Source organism: Candoia aspera, chromosome 1 (genome assembly GCF_035149785.1).
Source record: "Candoia aspera isolate rCanAsp1 chromosome 1, rCanAsp1.hap2, whole genome shotgun sequence".
Taxonomy (NCBI): domain Eukaryota; kingdom Metazoa; phylum Chordata; class Lepidosauria; order Squamata; family Boidae; genus Candoia; species Candoia aspera.
The window spans coordinates 176,438,494-176,457,695 of NC_086153.1; the positions used below are offsets into that span (position 1 = coordinate 176,438,494).

Here is a 19,202-nt window from a genome sequence, read left to right on the forward strand (position 1 = left end):
CCTGTAATCTCCAATTTGTTCCATGTGTGTGTGTGTGTGTAGTTTGTCCAGGAAATAATCTTTTTTAAAAGCTAGCACATGCTAAGCATTTGGACCATTTTTATTGTTCTTAGACAAAGCCATTCAGAGCCATCCTTCACCCTGAAAACAGTAGGATTTGGCAGGCAGGCAAAAGAAACTGACCTGCTTCCTGTGCTTCTTTGTGACTTCACCTTGTTCTTTGCTGGCTCCTGGATTAATCAGAGGGAACATTTCGGTATCCTCTGAGAGTCCTCTTCCTCTGCCAGCTGCGCTCTTCAGGTGATTTTGGTTAACTATGAAACAAAGAGGACAACAGAGATCCTAGCCATGGTTACATCTCATCAAAATCTATGAAGGAAACTGTTAGGGCTGAGCTGAAGATTGAATCAGTGGTCACTCTGTGGTGGGCTGTAGACATTACATTGAAAATGGAGCCCACATGACAGAATGCTCCTTTATAACTTTACATGCAGAAAGCTAGCATGCTCTTTTTCCTGATATGCTTCCCCCCTTTGGGGGGTGGGGTATAGAACACTATCAATCAGGTGGATACTACCTGCAGAGTGAATTACTGTGGTCCAGCTGTGGCTTGACCATCTCAGCAAGGATTAAGCCATTTCGTTACAAGGAAGCTCTCAGATTACGCAAGGCAGCTGCATGGGGCACCAGCTGGCAAAAACCAGTTTCCAGATCTTTGGCTAATTTGTGTCTCTTACCTCTTCAGATGTTACAATACTTGCTTCTGATGTAAAATATGCTATTTACCAGAAAGCAAGTATCATTCAGCAGAGGGATGGCCTCATGGTGGTATTTGTTGGTTTTTGTTCTCAATTCAGCAAATGCCAGCAGAGGGAGACATAATGACTGTGTTTGCGCAACATGCAAAACTCTCTGTTGCTGTGTTTTACTCAATTAACTTAATGTTCTCAATTCACACAATACTATGAACTTTTATTTGTTTGCTTGTTCATTAAACAGTTCATCTTTCCTCCACTTTGAATCTAGGTCTTCCGGATTCTAATCCAATACCTGAACCACTACACTACGCAGACTCAATTTCACTAGACAGAAACTACAGTGTGGTTGGCATTTCAGTTTGTGATTCAGTGTGTCATGAATCACAAATAGGCAAATACAACCATCCTGCAACATCACTAACTCCTGCATTTATTCCTACATTTTTTATTGTAAACCACCCAGAGTTCCAGAGATGGGAGGTGATAAAGTTTGATAAATAAAATAAAATAAAATTTTGGAATATTGAATATCCACATTTGAATGGCAGAAACATTGGTTCCATTAATAATGGTCAACGGCCCACTGAGTTTAAATATAAAAAATATAGCTGGCGACTTTTAATATGATTCATAAATTTACAGTATCTTCTTACCACTGTATGTGATCTTTCTTCCAGGAAGGAAACCCCCATAGAAATTCACATGGGATTGCTCACACCAAAGTTCAGAGGTGTCAATACTTGTACTTCCCAATGTTGGAAAATGTACTGATTGATTCGGCATTTCACACTTATCTGGATCCTTCTCGGTCTTTCCACCTTGGTGGCATTCTACTCCTCTGTCCTAGAAGATGGTAAAACAGAACACTTGAAAGGCCGCATTTAAAAACAAGCAAAGTGAAAAGAAAGCAACTGTTCTATTCATAAGAAAATAAAGAGTCCTCTTGCACTAGCAATTTATAACATCATCTAACCACCACTATGGGAAGACAAATCTGCAGTGATATCCAGTAGTACAACAATGGCTGGATGTGCTATAAATTGCTAGCCTGTCCAGATGAAAGACATTTCTCTTCTATCCCTCTGTTCTCACAGTGGTCAACCAAATGCCAATGAAAAGCTCACAGCACAATATGAGGACCATAGAATCCTGCTGGTCCTGTTGCTCTGCAACTATTAGTGAGAGGTATACTCTCTCTGATACTGGTAAGATAGTGGAGCAGCCGTTAAGTGGTAACCTCATCTTCCATGAAGCAGCCATTGATGTATCCTCCACAGATCTAATTTCCTTTGAAAACCCATAGTGTAAAATTCACTAGCTTAAGAGAAGATGGACTCTTGGACTTCTATATAGAGTGATATATAAATACCACTCTATATATAGATAGCTTCTATATATTCCTTCCTGCACGGTAAGGACCCAGATAGCTCGTGAAGCTATTGCACTGCATATTGTCGTCCAAGTACAAATGTCCATGAGTTCAATTCCCAGTAGAGGGTTTGAACGCCATAGAATAACATCTGGCTACCAACATCTGATGATTCCCAATACAGATGAAACCAGTAATGTGGTGCCGCCTGGTGGTCAGTGTAACAAAAGAGATAAAGATGAACTAAAGGCTGTAGAATCTGCTTTCTCTCGAATATCAAAGAGAACAGAGGCACCCTCATTTGGGGTAGTTTATAGCTTCTCCCTTAAATGCTGGGAGATCTTTCCTACACGCATACAAAATTCGGTTTAACTTTACAAGTTGCCATGTAAAGGTAAAATGTTTGCCTTTATTTCAGAAGAAAGCAATATCCTGAGAAAAGGAAGACAATATTCAAAGGACAAAGGACATCTTTCTCATAGGAAAGAAAGAAGTATATCTTTGTAAAGAAGAGAGAAATTTAGGGTTATAATGTTCTCACCACTTTAGCAGTAGCTATAGATTTTTATGCCTCACCGTGTATATGCTGGGGCCCCATGTAAACCATCCTAAGAAAAGTATGAGGATATCCACATTCTATTTTGAATCTCCCTTTTCCTTAGCATACAGATAACCCTACACACTAAAAAGAGGGAAACATATGGTGACCAACATCTACCATCCTTGTAAAAACTTGGGGGAAAGCAAATAAGAGTTATTAGCTACCAAGGGAGTGTTAATGATAAAAATAACTATAACACAATAGTAGTAGTAGTGTGGTAGTAGTACTAGGATCATTACAACCTCCTCCGATAATACTCTTTGTGATTACAGTAAATTGTATGTAAAACATAATACAACCTTAAAACAATCTCACTACTCACTAGAGGAGGAAGGGAGAGGCTGCAACTCATCTCCTACTTCCCTGCGTTCCCTCTCTGCCATCCCACCACTTGATCATGCCCTCACTTGTTCTAGGATATACCCCTTTCCAGCCAGCTATTAAAGACAGAGGGGCTAATGAAGATAGAGGAGCATTTCAATTGCTGCCCCTCTTTGGAACAGCATCTAAAGCCCCACCAAACTGGGCTTTAGAAAGGCCACTACAACCTGTTTCCCAGCAGGCCTTGGGGACAGGTGGGTCATGAAGGTTTCCTGTTGAGGTGTGGTGCTCTATGTTTTGAACTACATCAGTTTATTGTCCCTGGCAAGAAACTGTCATTCAATCCTGATGAAATTTTTAAAAAGTTTATTTTATGGAATAGTGGATGTAAGCCACTCAGACCCAGTGACAATAGGAGCAGCGTATAAGCTCAGCAAATACATACATACCCACGCAGGTCCTCTGAGGCATTCAAGCCACCCTTACAGTTTCTGCAAGAAGACCATTCAGCTATTTGTTTATTTTATTGATGGGAGCAAGGACATCTTTCAGCAGTTAGGAGCTAGTAGAAAACTACCTGATGGGGGAAGATAGTAAAGTACCTCAGAGATCTGCCAGTATGCCTCATTCTGGCTCCAGGTGGTTTCCCTGGCATGTTGTGGTTGAAGATGAAAACTCAGTTTCCTTACTGAAATTCTTAAAGGGATTCGAGCTGTTCCTCTTGCATTATGTTCTGTGTCACCTTTTACCAGGCTGGCTCTGTTCTCTGACTGTTTGCATGATGGAGGACCAAGACCTAAGAAGCAGGGAACATCACAGCCCTGAAATAAGCGATTGAAGTGGCTGTATTGTACTACAGGAACAACTACAATCCACTCTAATCTTGTCTGCGCTATTCATAAATCTGTCCAAGCATGTTCAGTAGGACCCACTCCTAAATAGGATAAGCAGCTTCCACAAATCAGGTTTACAAATGACCATCCCATTAATTTGCTTTAGAAAATTCACGTTTGGTATTTTCCAAGGTCCTTTTCTTGTTACATAATTTACATATACACACCTGTAGCACAAAAAACAGCACTGCTCTAGCTATGATTAGACATACTGCACTTGAATTAGAAAACACTGTTGCACTTTCTTTATTATGAGGTATTATTAGGCTATTACATTACATTACATTACATTACATTAATTACATGGAAGATGTCCTGACTGTGCCTTGTGAAATGAAGAACAATGCCAAACTATTTTATTTATTTTATTTTTATGGAATGTATATACTGCCTCAATCTGATTAGATTCTAGGCAGTTTACAAGTTACCTGTGTGTTTGGGTAGCTAAACAATGCATCAAATCCGATCATCCCTGTCAGTAAATGGTCTATAACACTTAATAACAAGACCATCACCCATGATTCTAACAGATAGGCAGGCTCACTATAGAGAACAGGGTATTTCAAGAATCCAGTCCCAAAGCTCTTTAGAGATCTAAAGTTAATATTCAGCCCTTGAATTGTACTTGGAAACAAACTTGCATCCAACCTGGCTGATACAATAAAGAGGTTATATGTCCCCAGAACTTTGTTTTTCTATTATATTTGAAGTTTGAAAAGCAGTGTCAATTAGGATGCAGTAGTTCCAATGTGATTAATTTAACAAATGTAAAAACATGGCCAAACCAGGAGCAGATATAGCCAATACTCCAAATCATTCTTGGCAACAACCGTGGGGGCATCTGCAGAGAGGCAAGGGGAAAGCAAATGGCTTACATACTTCCATCAGTTGTTGTGATGCAAGTACATAATCATGCCTTTTGTGTGATGGTATCATGCATGTTGCCATTTTGACATCATCATAAATTGTTATGGATACTTTTGCAAAACCATTTATAAATCAAAATCCAATGACAACTGACCCTGTTAAAAATATATTTATTTGTACTGTACCTGAATAAGACTGTTCTTTTAGTTCAGTCTGTGAGTACAAGCAAGGAGAATAGAAAATATGTAGATTATATTTTGGTGGAATAGCTGATAGTTCCTGTAATTTCTTCCTGAGTTCTGCTGCATTTTTCTTAAGCAACAAGGGATCGCTGATATATCCTGAAAAATATACAGCACACACACGTCATTGGGTAAAATAACTGTAATGATTGCCTTATCCCAACGAAGTCAGTCTCACCAGAGTTTAGTGAATAAAACTGATTTATTGAAAGGATAGTAGGCAAATACGAAGAAAGCTGAGAATAAGCAAAAGCGCGCCAAATACAAACTAAAAACCCTCGCCTCCAAGCCGATCCTGCCCCCCACCCCAACATCGCAACCACCCCCTCCCAGCATTGGCAAGCGTCACACATCTGCCTGGGAAAGTAACCTTGAATACATGTCATAATCCAAACACATTCCTTCAGGGTAACACAAAGATAACAGCCTGGCAGGGCTGGAATTCCCCACCCCGCAGGTGATAGACACGGATCAGAAACATGACATGCGAAACGTTACGATGTATGCAAACTATTGGAACGATGAACATGACAATAACTCAACATTGATCTGTCTATTGAGTATTGTCTACCATACACCACCTGGGAGCGGAAAGGGATGGAAACTGAGACCATTTGCTCACAAAGCATGCTGCATGTTTTAATGACTTAAACAGATTGGACTGGAGCCTGGGCATAGCATACCGGAAAAGAGTCAAGTATTTCCTCTGTCTTACAAATTAATATTGAGCACAATCTGCTAGAAGTAGGCAAGGCACCTAGTCCCACATCATTGAGAAATGTAGCAATTTGGGTCCAATCTACTCTCAAGTACAGTGGTATTTTCTTCTGTTTATTTGAACTGATTTTGTAATGAAGGCCATGAGTGATCTGAAAATATACTTCCTATCGTTTTATTTTCTGTCTCATCAGATTAGGTTAGAATTACTGTTGTAATAATTTGGGCTTGTTTTCTTGTCATACTAACCTGCATTCTGAAGCTTTTGCAAAACACTTGGATCCCAGCTCTGAGCGAGTTTCAGCAGGTACCTCTTGGCTGAATAGCCTAGTTTCATCGGTCTGTCCAGCTCATGGTCTGAATCTCTTAGGAAGTACAGATGTGGCTGCTGAGCAATTCTTTTCTTATCTTCCCATAGCTTTAATATGAAAACAAAATATCAAAAGCTTAAAATGGGTGTCTCTATATAACTGATGAACGCTAGATTTTATTCAATTTTCCCCCAACCATCTGAAAGTATCTCCAGCTAGCTGAGTTAGAGAAGACACAATGTGATGGGTCAGACAGACAGATAACAGAGAGCCTCCTTTATGGGCTGTGTTTGGATGTCAGCGTGTTCTCAAATGCCAAAGTTTTTGTGATGTCAGTTTAATCGCTACTGTTTATTTTGTTGTACCCGTTTTTATTTTTAACCTTCTTACTGAAAAAGAAGAACATAAGCTGTTCAGAGTTCTTTCAGAATGGAATATCATATAAACCCTGCTAAATAAATAAATAATGGAAAATTCATGCATAGTGGGAAAATAACCAATGCTCAAAGGAGAATAAATAATCCATGCAGCCAAAATGCCTTCTATTGCATTCAGCAAAATGAAGCATTCTCACTTGTTTGTGTTAATCACCCTTATTTTTATATACAGTAATCCCCACTTAATGACCACAGTTGAGACCGGAATTTTGGTTGCTAAGTAAAGTGGTCGTTAAGCAAATCTGACCCGAGTTTATGACATTTTTTTGCAGTTGTTAAGTGAATCACCACAGGCATTAAGCGAACCAGGTAGTTGTTAAGCAAATCACATGGTTCCCCCTTAATTTTGCTTGCCAGAAGCCAGCCGGGAATGTTGAAAATGGCGATCACATGACCACAGGATGCTGCGATGGTTGTAAGTGTGAAAACTGGTTGTAAGTCACGTTTTTTTCAGCACTGTCGTAAGTCTGAACTGTCACTAAATGAATGATCGTTAAGTGAGGACTACCTGCAGTTGCTTCATTTTAAGAGTAATCCTGTTTTGGTACTGTAGCACTATGTGATGCTTAAGCGCTAGCTAAGAAATTATAGCACACAGGAAGATAGGTGAGATACTTCAGAGTCTTTCAAGTTTATTTAACCTGAAATGAAGGCTCTGCCTATCATAAAATAAACAAGAACAAGCTAAACATCCAGGAAAGTGCTCTTTTTCTCTCTCTTGAGAGGAGGGACTCCTACAGGAATACGCTGAGCTTCCAGGAAACCAGGGTCCAGGTGGGGCTTCTGTAAATATGCCCGCAGTGGGTCTGTGCATGTATATCTCATTGGATGAGGAGCAGCACACATAACCGACTGTGGTGGGATCATGGTTCACCACAGCAGTTGCTGTGTTCACAGAATATAGACAATAGTGCTGGAACTGAGATTTAGCTGCCTCCTGCTCTTACCAGCACAGATGATTAAAAAGTTTATTTTGAAAATTGCAAATGTATGCAACAGGCACATACCTCTTTGGTTTCAGCAGTTTGACAATGTCCTATAAAGCTGAATAATCAGGTGTATTTGTGAAACAGAGTGAATGCTTCCCTTGGAGGATGTATGGGGAATCCTCATAATAGTAAAGGGGTTTTAAGGCTAGGAAATGTGAGTTGTGCTATTGAGGAATAATCTACCACGTCTAGGCTGTAAAATTCAGAAGAACACCAAGACGGCAACAAAGAGTCAGAGCTTCATGTATCATTTTTCTCCCCTCTGCCATCTGGTGGTCATTTGGAGTTTTTCAGCCCAGATATAGTAGACCTACAGGGGAACTATTTACATTTTCTAAAATAGTATTTATAGACAATCTTCTTTAATCCCTGAAGCAATGCTGAGGGAGGGAGGACGTAATTTTACGTGACTCACAAACCCTTTAAGTTGAATGGAAGTAAAACAAGGTCAGCTGCAAGGTAAAATGATCTTCATGCTGATAGGCCTTCCTATTTTTTTTTTCATTTTTTAAAGGAAGTGAGTTATTTCACAGTGCAGTAATAGGCTTCTCCCCTGGCAATTTAATTTAATTTAATTTAATTTAATTTAATTTAATTTAATTTAATTTAATTTAATTTAATTTAATTTAATTAATAATTTTTTTCAACTCACAAAAGGAGCTTCAGAAAGAAAATGACAGCAATTACAAGAGCATGGGGTCCCCTCCTAGGCACAACCATGCTGGATTAGTACAAGACCTGGGCCAACAACAGAGCACTCGTCACCAGCAACTGATTGCTATGAAGCTCAATTCCCTAGCCAGGGAATAAGGGGCCTTGCCAGGACCCAGGAACGCTGCAACTGCTTACAGATACCTCACACTGACACTGAGTCTGGTCTCAGACACTTAAGAACACATGGGAACCTGTCCATAGACAGGGAACAGAGGTTACATTTTTGGCTATGATCATATCATGTGCACTGGTAAGCCAGAACCCTTCTAACTGTGAACAGAGCTTTTGAGTCACTATGCATCTTTTCAACTTTTCTCTGATTCTGTGCGGCCCTAGAAAACATCCTGTCACTGGCCAGATGAAGTTGGAAGAAGGGGAAGAGACTCGCAGAATGGATTGTGCTTAAAGATCACATAAAGGTGTTTGGTTCAGAATCCCTTCTTCTTTACTTATTGAACAAAAACACTCTTCTATTGCAATGTGAATACCTAATTTACTTTATAATATTGCAGTTAAATCTCTCCAGAACAGAAACATTTTCATTGCATCAGTAGCTGGAGCAAACCAAGGCCTTTGGTTTCCATTTATTTAAACATCTCAAGGTACTGACTTAGGTTACCTCTCTGAATCGTGAAATATGCTTCCTGAAGACTCTGATTCAAATTCTCTCTCCCAAGTTAAGGGGGTAAGGAAGCTTTTCTCCCCTCTATAGTCCTCCAGTCCCCTTATCCTCCCTTTCATGTGAACCAAGACTTGAAAAGCAGGGAGTTGGCAAAACCTAAATCGCTCTTGGTTTCCAACTGAGCTGAATGCTACTCTGCCTTGTGCTACTAGAAAGCACTAGGGCTTTGTTAAGAGTCGAAAACGACTCAAGTGGATTGAGTCAAAGCAGACATGCGTACACCTGTTTGTTTTCTTTGGTATCAGCCAGTTATTTTTGGTTCTCAGGTTTCAGTTTATACACTGGCGCTCCAGGCTATTTGTATAGGCATGTCAATTTCAGTACTTTATAGTTTCAGCAGCAAATCTTCAATAAGGCCAGTAAATGTCGGTTTAATGTAGAAGGAGCTTAGCATCACTACTAGTTTATTTCAATTTTTTTCTCATTATCATTCATGTTCACAGTGGCTAACTATTTAAAATAAAATGTAACAATAAAAAAGGAATAAAAACATTCCAAATTATGATTAGTGCCATTTAAAATACTTGGTCAAAGGGAACATTTTCAACTGGAGCACCTGCAAGATGATGGCTGTCACCAGATGATTTTTTTTTTACTTTTGTATTGATGCATATAATAAAGAAGTGGGGTTGTCATCATGCAGTTGTAGCTGCCATCTTGACTTCTTTGACCTCACCTCCAGGCACTCGTGGTGTTAGCTCCTTTCCTAAAAGTGGAAGGAGACCTAAACACAGTTCCCAGGGGACTGTCACCCAAGGAATGACACAGGAGAAGGGTGGCTGATGACAGGCCATGGAGAGTGCTTATTATTATGAAGGTTGCATTTGGGGTGCTTCTAGATGAGGATTTTAACACTGATAAATCTCACTGATATATGGGGCTAGATATATTTGCCTGCCATCTGTAATGTTCCCCTGTTTTCCTAACATTTCCTCCCTTTTTTTTAATGGAAAAATTGTTAAGGAGAAAAGGGCAGAATAGTTGTGTAACCAACAAGCTCTCTATCTGCCTACCCCTGCCTCCTATGGTGGGGGGGGGACAGCCTGGTGGGCCTCCCAGCCTTGAATTCCTTACAATCCCCTGAAGATAACCCTTGAGTCGGTCTTTCTGATGTAGATTTCAGGGAGCAACACATTACTTGAGAAGGATCTCTGCCACATCCAGTCCAAGATTTTTTTGCTGACTGAGGGAAATCAGTAATTTATGGGTTGCATTTCATTTACTGCCACTTTCAGCCACAACTTTTAGCATAAGCTGTAGATAGGCTTTCTCTTTGTGGAATGCTGTGGGGTGATTAAAAAAAAAAGTTATAATACAGCATCAAACCAACCCCCCTATACCTTATATCAGTGTTTCTCAACCTTGGTGACTTCAAGATGTGTGGACTTCAGCTCCCAGAATTCCCCAGCCAGCCTTGAGAAACACTGCCTTCCATACTGTAAGTGGGAAGGCAAATTATGTATTTTATAAACTAACAAACAAAACAGAATTGTTTTCTATGTCAGCAACTAATTTGGAAGGGTAATAACTTTCTACATTCTACATCCACATGGAAAATAATCTTGTTTGACTCAAGAGTAACTCTGAAAGGGAACTTCTACAAATGCGGTCTTCAAAGACTATTTCCAGATAAGAATGCAACCTTGTGCCTGATCTCGGCCTATGTTCTCTCTTAATTTTCTGCCTTCTCTTATGGCTGCATGCATTGAAAGCGCCTGGAGTACCCCTGCTGGACTCTAATTGTTGGTGCCAATCGGCACGGGATTTCATCTGTTTCATCACAGCAGTGCTCTTTTTCTGTTCCTTTAATCTCTGACGGATGCGATGCTTGGGTACACTGATGGGACTCGTACCACAGGCAGTGACTTTAGAGGCGCCTTTTGTCCACTGTTGAGGCATGGTGTCCGCACTGGGTTGGACAGTATTTTTGAATGGAATCCCTTCCCAGGGTGTTCCACAGAGAACTGACTGGAAGAGAAATGTATTCAGATATGCCAAATGCTTCTGGCAACCGCTAGTTGAAGCACCTGGAGGCATTCCTGAATCATTTGAGTCCTCATTTAAAGGAGCTGTTGAAGGGCATTTGTTTCAAACCCCTAAATGCCCAAACAGAGGCCTGAGCTGGTTTCTCTTCTCATGAAACCTGAGACCCATAATTCTGCACAGAAGAACAAGGGGATTCTCAAAGTGACGAGTCAAAGCACTTTCCCAAATGATATTTCCCCAAAATATTTGGAGGAAGCAAGCCATGAACCAATAGGTATGTTTATATAGCTACCTCTCTCCCACGAAAGTGATTCTGTCTTAATTAGATGTAAAATTGACAGCTGCTGCTCCTGTTGCTATTAAGAGCATTAATGTGATATACGTAACACATTTCTGCTCAGACTACCACTACTACTAATTTTAAAGTCTGATAAAATTAGTAAAAATTATCACGAATTACCATTTTTGTCTTAAGTGGAGAGCTGAGCAAGGGAACGTATTCCCTATGTGCCTCCCCTGGTGCCTGACCAATGACCCTCAGAACATGAGGGCTTCACTAAGAGAGCCTCTCCTGGTGACTGTAATGTTACATATGGAAACATTAAAGTGTCCTATAGAGGTAGGCAATCCCTCAGAAAGGCAACAAGCCTTGAAAAGTTCAAACTGCCCCCTTAAACTACACCAAAAAGCAACTGGCACCCCTGGGCATAATACAATCCCAGTATTATACCATGGTAAGCAAGCTGGATGCTCCCTTTTGCAACAGTTAAAACGTCCAGACTTCTCCAAGATGGTCCAACGTAGAACATACTGTAACATTCAGACCGGGCTATGATTACACCATCCTTAACGAGCTCAGAGTCAGTTGGAGCTGGCACACTGGACAGAAACGTTTGTACACACTCTTTCCACCTCTGCCACCCTGACTTCAAAGATTGCAAAGGGGTGGGGGTTTTCAAATGAAACAAATAGTCCAGGGAACAGATCATAAAACTTAAACAACCAAATACAATCTGAAAAGATGCAAAATCCCAATAATTAAATAAATCAACTACTTCTGTTGTTGAGTCTGAACATAGCAAAGCAGTAGGGCTTAAGCAAAAAATTCAGCCATTGTATACATGATTTCTGGGTGCTTTTGGGAAAAATTCTAAATACCATTGGTCTGAGTGACCAGGCAGTCTATCTATGAAAGTTTGGTTTAATTGGGAATGCAGTTCCTTGTAAAATCTACACTTCAGAAAGACGTATTCTAAGGCTTCAATTTCATCAGAGTCAGAGGGGCATTATCTGTGCAAAAGGGGTGTGTGATTGTATCTAACATCCATGAGGAAAGGGCATTGAAGTGTGCTCTAGAAAAGGTCCAGTAATATGTGGAACAGGATAACTTGTATAGATATTGTGTGGATAGTAGTTTCTTTTATTCGTTATTAAGTCAAATAACAATTTGGGCCAGCCACAAGGTTATTCTGGAGTTCCATATCTTCTAGTTTTTCTTTGATGGCCTCCTTTGCTTTATCAAATCTCATGGTTAAAAGGAAATCAGGAGACATACCCAAATTGAGCAGCTTGTTGGCTACAGCTCTGCATCATTTGGTCTGGAAGATGTCCTGCACTAAAAAAAGGCAGGGGGAAGGGTCAAGAAGCACTCCCTGGACCTGCTGTTTCAGGGCAAGTACACCGAGAGGCTGAACCTTAATTGCAGAGATTAGTTTTCTACTGACCACAATACCTTAATCTTAACTGGGTTTAATTTCAATGTGTTCACTCTCATCTGGTCCCTCACCTAACTTAGCACTAGTCAAGAGAATCTGTTGCTGGCTTGGAGTTGACTGGCAAGTCACAGTAAAGCAATAGCCATGGATTGAAGGTTGCTGTTTGATAGCCACATGAAGATGGGCTTTTTATCTGCCCTGTGGAATGACTTCCCTTCCATTGTTCTCCAGGCTCCAAAGATGATATGGTCTAGGTATGTTTTAAATATTCTCCTTCCCCGCTATCTTTACCTCTCCCTAGTATTTGGGGATTTTATGAATATCCACCCATCCATCCAATTTATCTACCAGGTCAATCCACAGGGACTGTACATAGTTTAGTGGTATTAAAATAACAATGAAATAAAATTACATTGTAAAGCTTCAATAACAAAATTATAATGGGCAATATCAAATAAGAGAATACTGTATACAGATATATACACATATATGTGCCTATGGATCCACAAACAGTTCCCAAAGGCCTTCTGGAAAAGCCAAGTTTTAACAACTTCTGGAAGGCCTTGAGCACAGGGTCCATTTTTGTTTTAGGGGCAAACTGTTCCAGAGATAGGCATCTCTGGTTTTCATCCTGCTTCTCTCTTCTGCATTTTTAATGACTGTAAACTGCTTTGGGATTTTTAAAATGACAAGTGGTATAGAAATATTTTAAATAAATACAGTCAGCCTAACTAAATGTGTATACATCTGAAATATATGAACAATACCTGTTTGCTTCCATATACTAAGATAGCCCGTGCCAAATCTTGAAGGGTATGAAGTTCTACGCATAATGTCTGGCTTTGGTTTCGATATCCTTGCTGTAACTTCCATTTCCTCGATGGTTTGGCTAGATCTTCCGAATAGAGAAAGCGTGTGCCTTTTCTTGTGCTATAAGTTTTTGGAAGATACAGCCCCCAATACTCTTTCATGATCTGCTTGTGATCCAGCAGTCGGCTAACATGGCAAAGGGCTTCAGGAGACATCCAGTTCAGGTCATCCTAATATGATTAAAAGGAGAAGGAAGAGATGCGATAATAGAGTGGATCTTGGAAACAAAAATTCAGTACAATTTTCTCTTTGCACATCTCATACAAGGCAATTCTATTGCTGACAGTTCGGTGCAGTGGTTAAAGCATCAGGCTAGAAACTGGGGGACTGTGAGTTCTAGCTCCATCTGAGGCACAAAGCCAGCTGGGTGACCTTGGGCCAGTCTCTCTCTCTCAGCCCTGAGAAGCAGGCACTGGGAAACCACTTCTGAAAAACCTGGCCAAGGAAACTGCAGGGACTTGCCCAGGCAGTCACCAGGAGTCAAGACTGACTCAAAGGCACACACACAAAAAATCCTATTGTTATGATCAGCCAGGTGAAGAGCCATAGGATTTATCAAGCACATTAGTAACATGTGAGATGGCACAGCAGATGCATGCATGAATGTCCCAATTATGCCAGCACCATATTTGACGAGACTACTTTCTATTGTTATTTTGAAACATTTTCGTTTATTTGAATCTCCTTCTTCCTCCCAAGGGAGCACAGTACAGTAGACAAGAAAAAATAGTTTCAGTTAAAACTACTTGATAAAAAGAATAGACAGTAAAATAAGATTGGCTACCAGAACCAATCCAGAAGTTTTTGATTCTCTGCTTCTCGCTGGGGTGAATGACTACTGTACTGTAATACAAACATCTGGAGGATATTAAATCACCAACCCCTGCTTTAGCTTGAGATTGTTCACTACAGAAATAATCTGAATAAGATGGGTAATATTTAGGAATATGAAGGATACATATGCACATAGGTACTGTATTGGCATGGCTATCATCCAGCGAAGCTCTAAAGTTTTTCTCTGGATGCATTGGGTTTGGAGGAGCCAGCAGTTTTTTTAAATTGGTGGTTAAATTTTTTTTACTGCTTTATTATTGCTTGTGAGCTGCCCAGGGTCATGCTGCATAAGAGGGGCAGCCATACACATGTAATAAATAAATAAATAAAATAAAAAAATAATTTTATATAACCAATTAATTGCACAGTGGGAAAGGCCCAATTCAAGAGGGTGCAATATGTACTAGGGTTTGGGGAGCTATTCCCCACAAAGTAATGGGTACGTTCAAGTTAAAAACTACATTTTAGTCCATTATATTTAATTAATGATTACTCTCCAGTCCTGCATTTTATCATTTTCCTTTCTGATCACTTTAAAATTTACAATTTGGGAACAGCTCCTGGAGTCCTCTGTGGGCTTTAAGAAGCTGCAGGCAGTTCTGGCGTCTGAACTTGAGCATCTCTGGATCCCTGACGCAGAACCCCAGCAGCTTCTCAAGAGCATTGCACACAACAAGCCTATGAGAGAACAAAGGGGTAGTCACATGATTGCTTGGAATAGCCTAGGGCTGCTGGCAGTCAGCAAAGGCCTGGCTTTTCCTGCAATTCCCACATGATGACAGAGTCATAAGATCGCAACCTCAGAAAGAGGGATTACATTTCAACATCCACAGGGGATCACCGTAGTCTTCCAGGAGTAATTTACCCATACTTAGCTGTGGCTCATGACTTCCGCAACCTTGGAGGAAGTCCTGAGGCATAGCCTTACGAGGCACTGCTATTCCAAATGTGTGTCTCTGTTAGAAACATACCTTTGCTACATTATCTGATGTAAGACAAGATTTTTGACACAGCATGCAAGCTGCAATACTTTTCTCACTGCCTAAACAGTAGGACTGTGGGAAGCTATCTGGATAGCCACTGCAAAAAAGTTATTGAAGAACATCCTCTTGAATGCTTGGTACAGCTGCTTCAAGGGTCTCCCCATGTCTTCTGAGTTATGTGCGTCCATGTGAATGTGGCCTTCTGCTATGACTGCAGCCAAAGCAAAGCAGCTGGGCTCAGCCTTTAGAAGGAAGCATTGCTTTGACGATTTGAGCAATGGGTTTGGAGAGGGGTGCTTCATAATGTCCCACCACCATGGTTTTGCACAGCCATAGTAAATATGACTCTATTCCTAATGACATCCACTGTTATTGTAAGCATTGTGTAAAAATGAAGATCTGAACCACAGCCCTCCAGTCTTCACTTCTTTGATGGAGAATCAGAGGAAATCCTCTAATGCATTCTGCAGAACCCTTTTCTGTTCCCTGGAAGGAACAGAAATGGATAACATAAATTCTTTCTAGAACCTGCATACTGTAATATGCTCAGAGACATTGGACCAACTGTAATTTACAGTCCTCCTTGACAGTCTTCGTCAGTTCCTGATTCTGTTTTGACCCTCACCATGATGTGATAGGTTCTTTCATTGCCCATCTGATCCTGCCTGCATGAACCACTCCTGGATATTGTTTATGGCCCAGCATGACACCATCTCTGCACATGACTGATCTCTGGAATGGGGGCTTGCACTGTGTGAACTCCCCAGGATGTCAGAGTATGCATGGACAATGGTGCTTGGGGGGGCTTACAGATTTACTTCAGCCACTTGTCCAGTAGATTTATACTGGGTTTTCTCCTCTTCCTACATGAATGATTGCCTGAATAAATGAGCCATGCAATCAAAGACTTTGAAAGTCAGAAGACAATAAGCCAGGGCATTAATAAAGATGCAAGATTGCGGCATATGTGTAATCCATGGGGTAGGCCTGAGCCTAGAGTTTCCTTCTATTTTTTTTGTTAAAAAAATTGAAAATTGAAACCCATAACTTAATAAATCTTTTACCACCATAAGAACGTGAAGGAAAATAAATAAATAAAACTGCTGACTCAAAGGTAGCTTAGTCTATTGTAGCACTTGCCATTAAGGAAAATAGGTGTACAAATATTTAAAAGAAGAAAATGAAACTATCAACATCATAATAAGCAAAGAAAAGGTTTTATTATATGGACTTAGAGCAAAATGAAAATTTAAAAGAAAATGCTCAGAAAATTAATATCCATAGAGCCTAATTTAGGAGAAACAAACGAAGATTATTAAACTGTGTAACTTCTCTGTTTCAATAGTATATCATGATATATAATAAAGCTGCAACATATTCACTCTTTTCTGAGAATAAGCCCCACTAGATTTCATGAGATTTGTTTTCAAAAAAATATTTATTTTATTTATTTATCTAATTTATCCTTTGGCAGGAAGCTTATCTGTATCCAGGGCCATAGATATTATAACTTGAAAATACCACTGGGACAACTTAAATTTATTTTTCTTACTAAATCAGTGATTGAAAGATCTATAATATGCCCTAAATATATACTTTGATTATTACACATTATTTCTCTTCCAGTGTTCTTCAGTAAAGCTAACACCACTATAATTAGCTGAAATAGAGTAAAATTTGGAATTTGATACATAAACATTGTATGACACTATCCAGTAACAATCTGCATGACCAAGATCATCCTATGCTCTCTAACAAAAGTTCCTTTAGGTATAATGTTAACTGAAAGCTTCCTGTTAGCAAATTCTGCCCATTTATTGCTTTACTGCTCAAAAGAGCTTATTTCTCTTTTTCCCAGGTTAGCTAAATAGATACTTCATTAAAATAAACAGAAAAGGGAAGAACATGGGCAGAGGTCTGATTTCCCCACATACCAAATAACAAGCATAACAAAACCCTCAAACTGAGAAACAAAGCAGGGAGGTTTGAAATAAAAGGAACGGTTATCCTGAAAACACAAATACCACACTACTTCTCACATTACTTTTGCACTTGCATTTTTAGGCCAAAATATATTCATAGATGAGGTCTGAGAAAACTGGGGCTGGTAACAACAACAAAAACAAAAATCTAGAGTGCACTGATTTTATATTGGCTCTGTATGGACTTCCCTTTCTAGAGCAAAAGACTAATATAAAAGCAGAAAACTCTGAAAATTAATGTTTAGCAAAAAAGTTGCAAACTCTTGACATATTAGCAGGTTCTTTGATCCCATGGCGCCCCCCTCCCCCAATATTCATCTATTTCATTGAATGCAGAAGACTGGGCAATAGTGAGGAAACTACTTAACAGTAGTAGGTCTCGATATTATTACAGCTGTGACTACAGCGAGCTAAATTAGTATGTTAGCTATGCAGTCTGTAGAAGAAATACAACTGTCCATTGCCCGACTCTGCAGCAGCTATACTATTTTGGCATCCTATTCTTATCATCTCATTGCTCTACCAAACCTGCAGAACCAGTAGTGGCCTCCCCATAGTTCTGATGCAACATCATACTTTGCATCATTCCCCCACTGGTGCAGAAAAGGTATCTTAAAATACTTCATAGCTATGATACGAAACCCTCTAGCCAAGGCTTAAGCTGAGCATCCCCAAAGTCAGTCAGTCTGGAATCACCAGAGCACTTGCTTCTGCTCATCTTGCATATAGATAAAATGTGCGTCAGATCTAAAATGGAAGAGGATGATTTCACAAGAATTCCACTGCTGAAATATTATCCAGGCAAAAGAAAAAGGCAACCCATCTCTCAGACAAAACAAAGCCAAGAAAACATAGCCTTTCTTTCATTTTGGAATAATTTTCAAGAATTGAGAATCATATGCTCGTTTAGGATTTATCCTACAACTCTGCGCAAGATGGTCTGAAGCTGTAAGAGACTCAACACACTGGTGGATAGGGAAGCATAAGCTGTTCTACATTAGCAACTCATGTTTTGCATTAAAACCTCAACTCACCTGGGAATCAAAATGCTCTTCCAGCTTCTCCTGTTTCTTTTTGATCACCTGCCCAGTGCCACGGCTTGAGAGAGACAGACTGGACATTTTAAAGATGAATGCAATGCCGCTTCAGGGGTCTTCCCCTTTGCTTCTAAAAGCGGAGTTATATTTCATTATAGGACATCATCTGACACAGAGCTTAACAATGCTATTAAGTATAGCTCAATGTAATAACAGCAACATTAATCCATTAAGTGGTTTTGTATTAAACTAGAACTAGAAAAACAGAGAAGCCTGTTGGAAAGCGTAGTCTGATATTATTCTCTCTCCTTGAGGTTACTTTTCTAGTGTTCCTCCTGTTGTTTTTTTAATTCTGTTCTGGTTGGTCCCAGGATTCATGAAAGACTGCCATCCTTTTCATTGTGCTCTGAGGTTGTTTCTATGTTGCTATGGCAGCAAAAGGAAATTGTTTAAACTACAGCAGAGGGAATGTTGGGAGGGAAGAAAGAAAATGAAAGATTTTTGAAAAGATCAGGATCAGATTTCAAGACTATGTTGCCATGCAAACCCCCCTGCCATTCAAAAGGTAACATTATCCTCCATCTCTTGCCATTCCATTCTCTCTCCTCTTCAATATTACTATCAAAGCATTCTATATGATCTGCAGCCAGCGAATAATTCCCTTTGTGCTGCTCCAGAATTAACTCTGCTCCTCTGTTTTCACAGTATTATGTTTGTTGGGCAGCTAAGCTGATTTATTTCCCATTCAGCTGCAGGATAACCCAGAGAAAAAAATATTTTCATTTGTGTTGTTGAAACTCAGCACAGCTTCTGGAAAACTAGGGTTCCCACTGGTGGGAATTCTCACTTCAGCCCACTTCTTGGCTCCTAGGCTTCAGCTGATGCTGCCTTCTG

The 19,202-nt window shown here is 39.9% G+C and overlaps 1 protein-coding gene across 1 annotated transcript in view; it reads right to left on the reverse strand.

The window, feature by feature from the left end:
- The window catches only part of KIAA2012 (KIAA2012 ortholog), a 73,219-nt gene extending 54,734 nt beyond the window's left edge, over nucleotides 1-18,485 (reverse strand). The window contains exons 1-7 of the mRNA XM_063304045.1: nucleotides 18,306-18,485; nucleotides 13,370-13,642; nucleotides 6,018-6,186; nucleotides 4,995-5,150; nucleotides 3,652-3,845; nucleotides 1,412-1,601; nucleotides 184-314 (exon numbers count right to left, since the gene is read on the reverse strand). Coding sequence (XP_063160115.1) covers nucleotides 184-314; nucleotides 1,412-1,601; nucleotides 3,652-3,845; nucleotides 4,995-5,150; nucleotides 6,018-6,186; nucleotides 13,370-13,642; nucleotides 18,306-18,392 — 1,200 coding nt within the window. The 5' untranslated portion in view covers nucleotides 18,393-18,485. The remainder of the gene's footprint in view (nucleotides 1-183; nucleotides 315-1,411; nucleotides 1,602-3,651; nucleotides 3,846-4,994; nucleotides 5,151-6,017; nucleotides 6,187-13,369; nucleotides 13,643-18,305) is intronic.
- Between the last annotated feature and the right edge of the window lie 717 nt (nucleotides 18,486-19,202).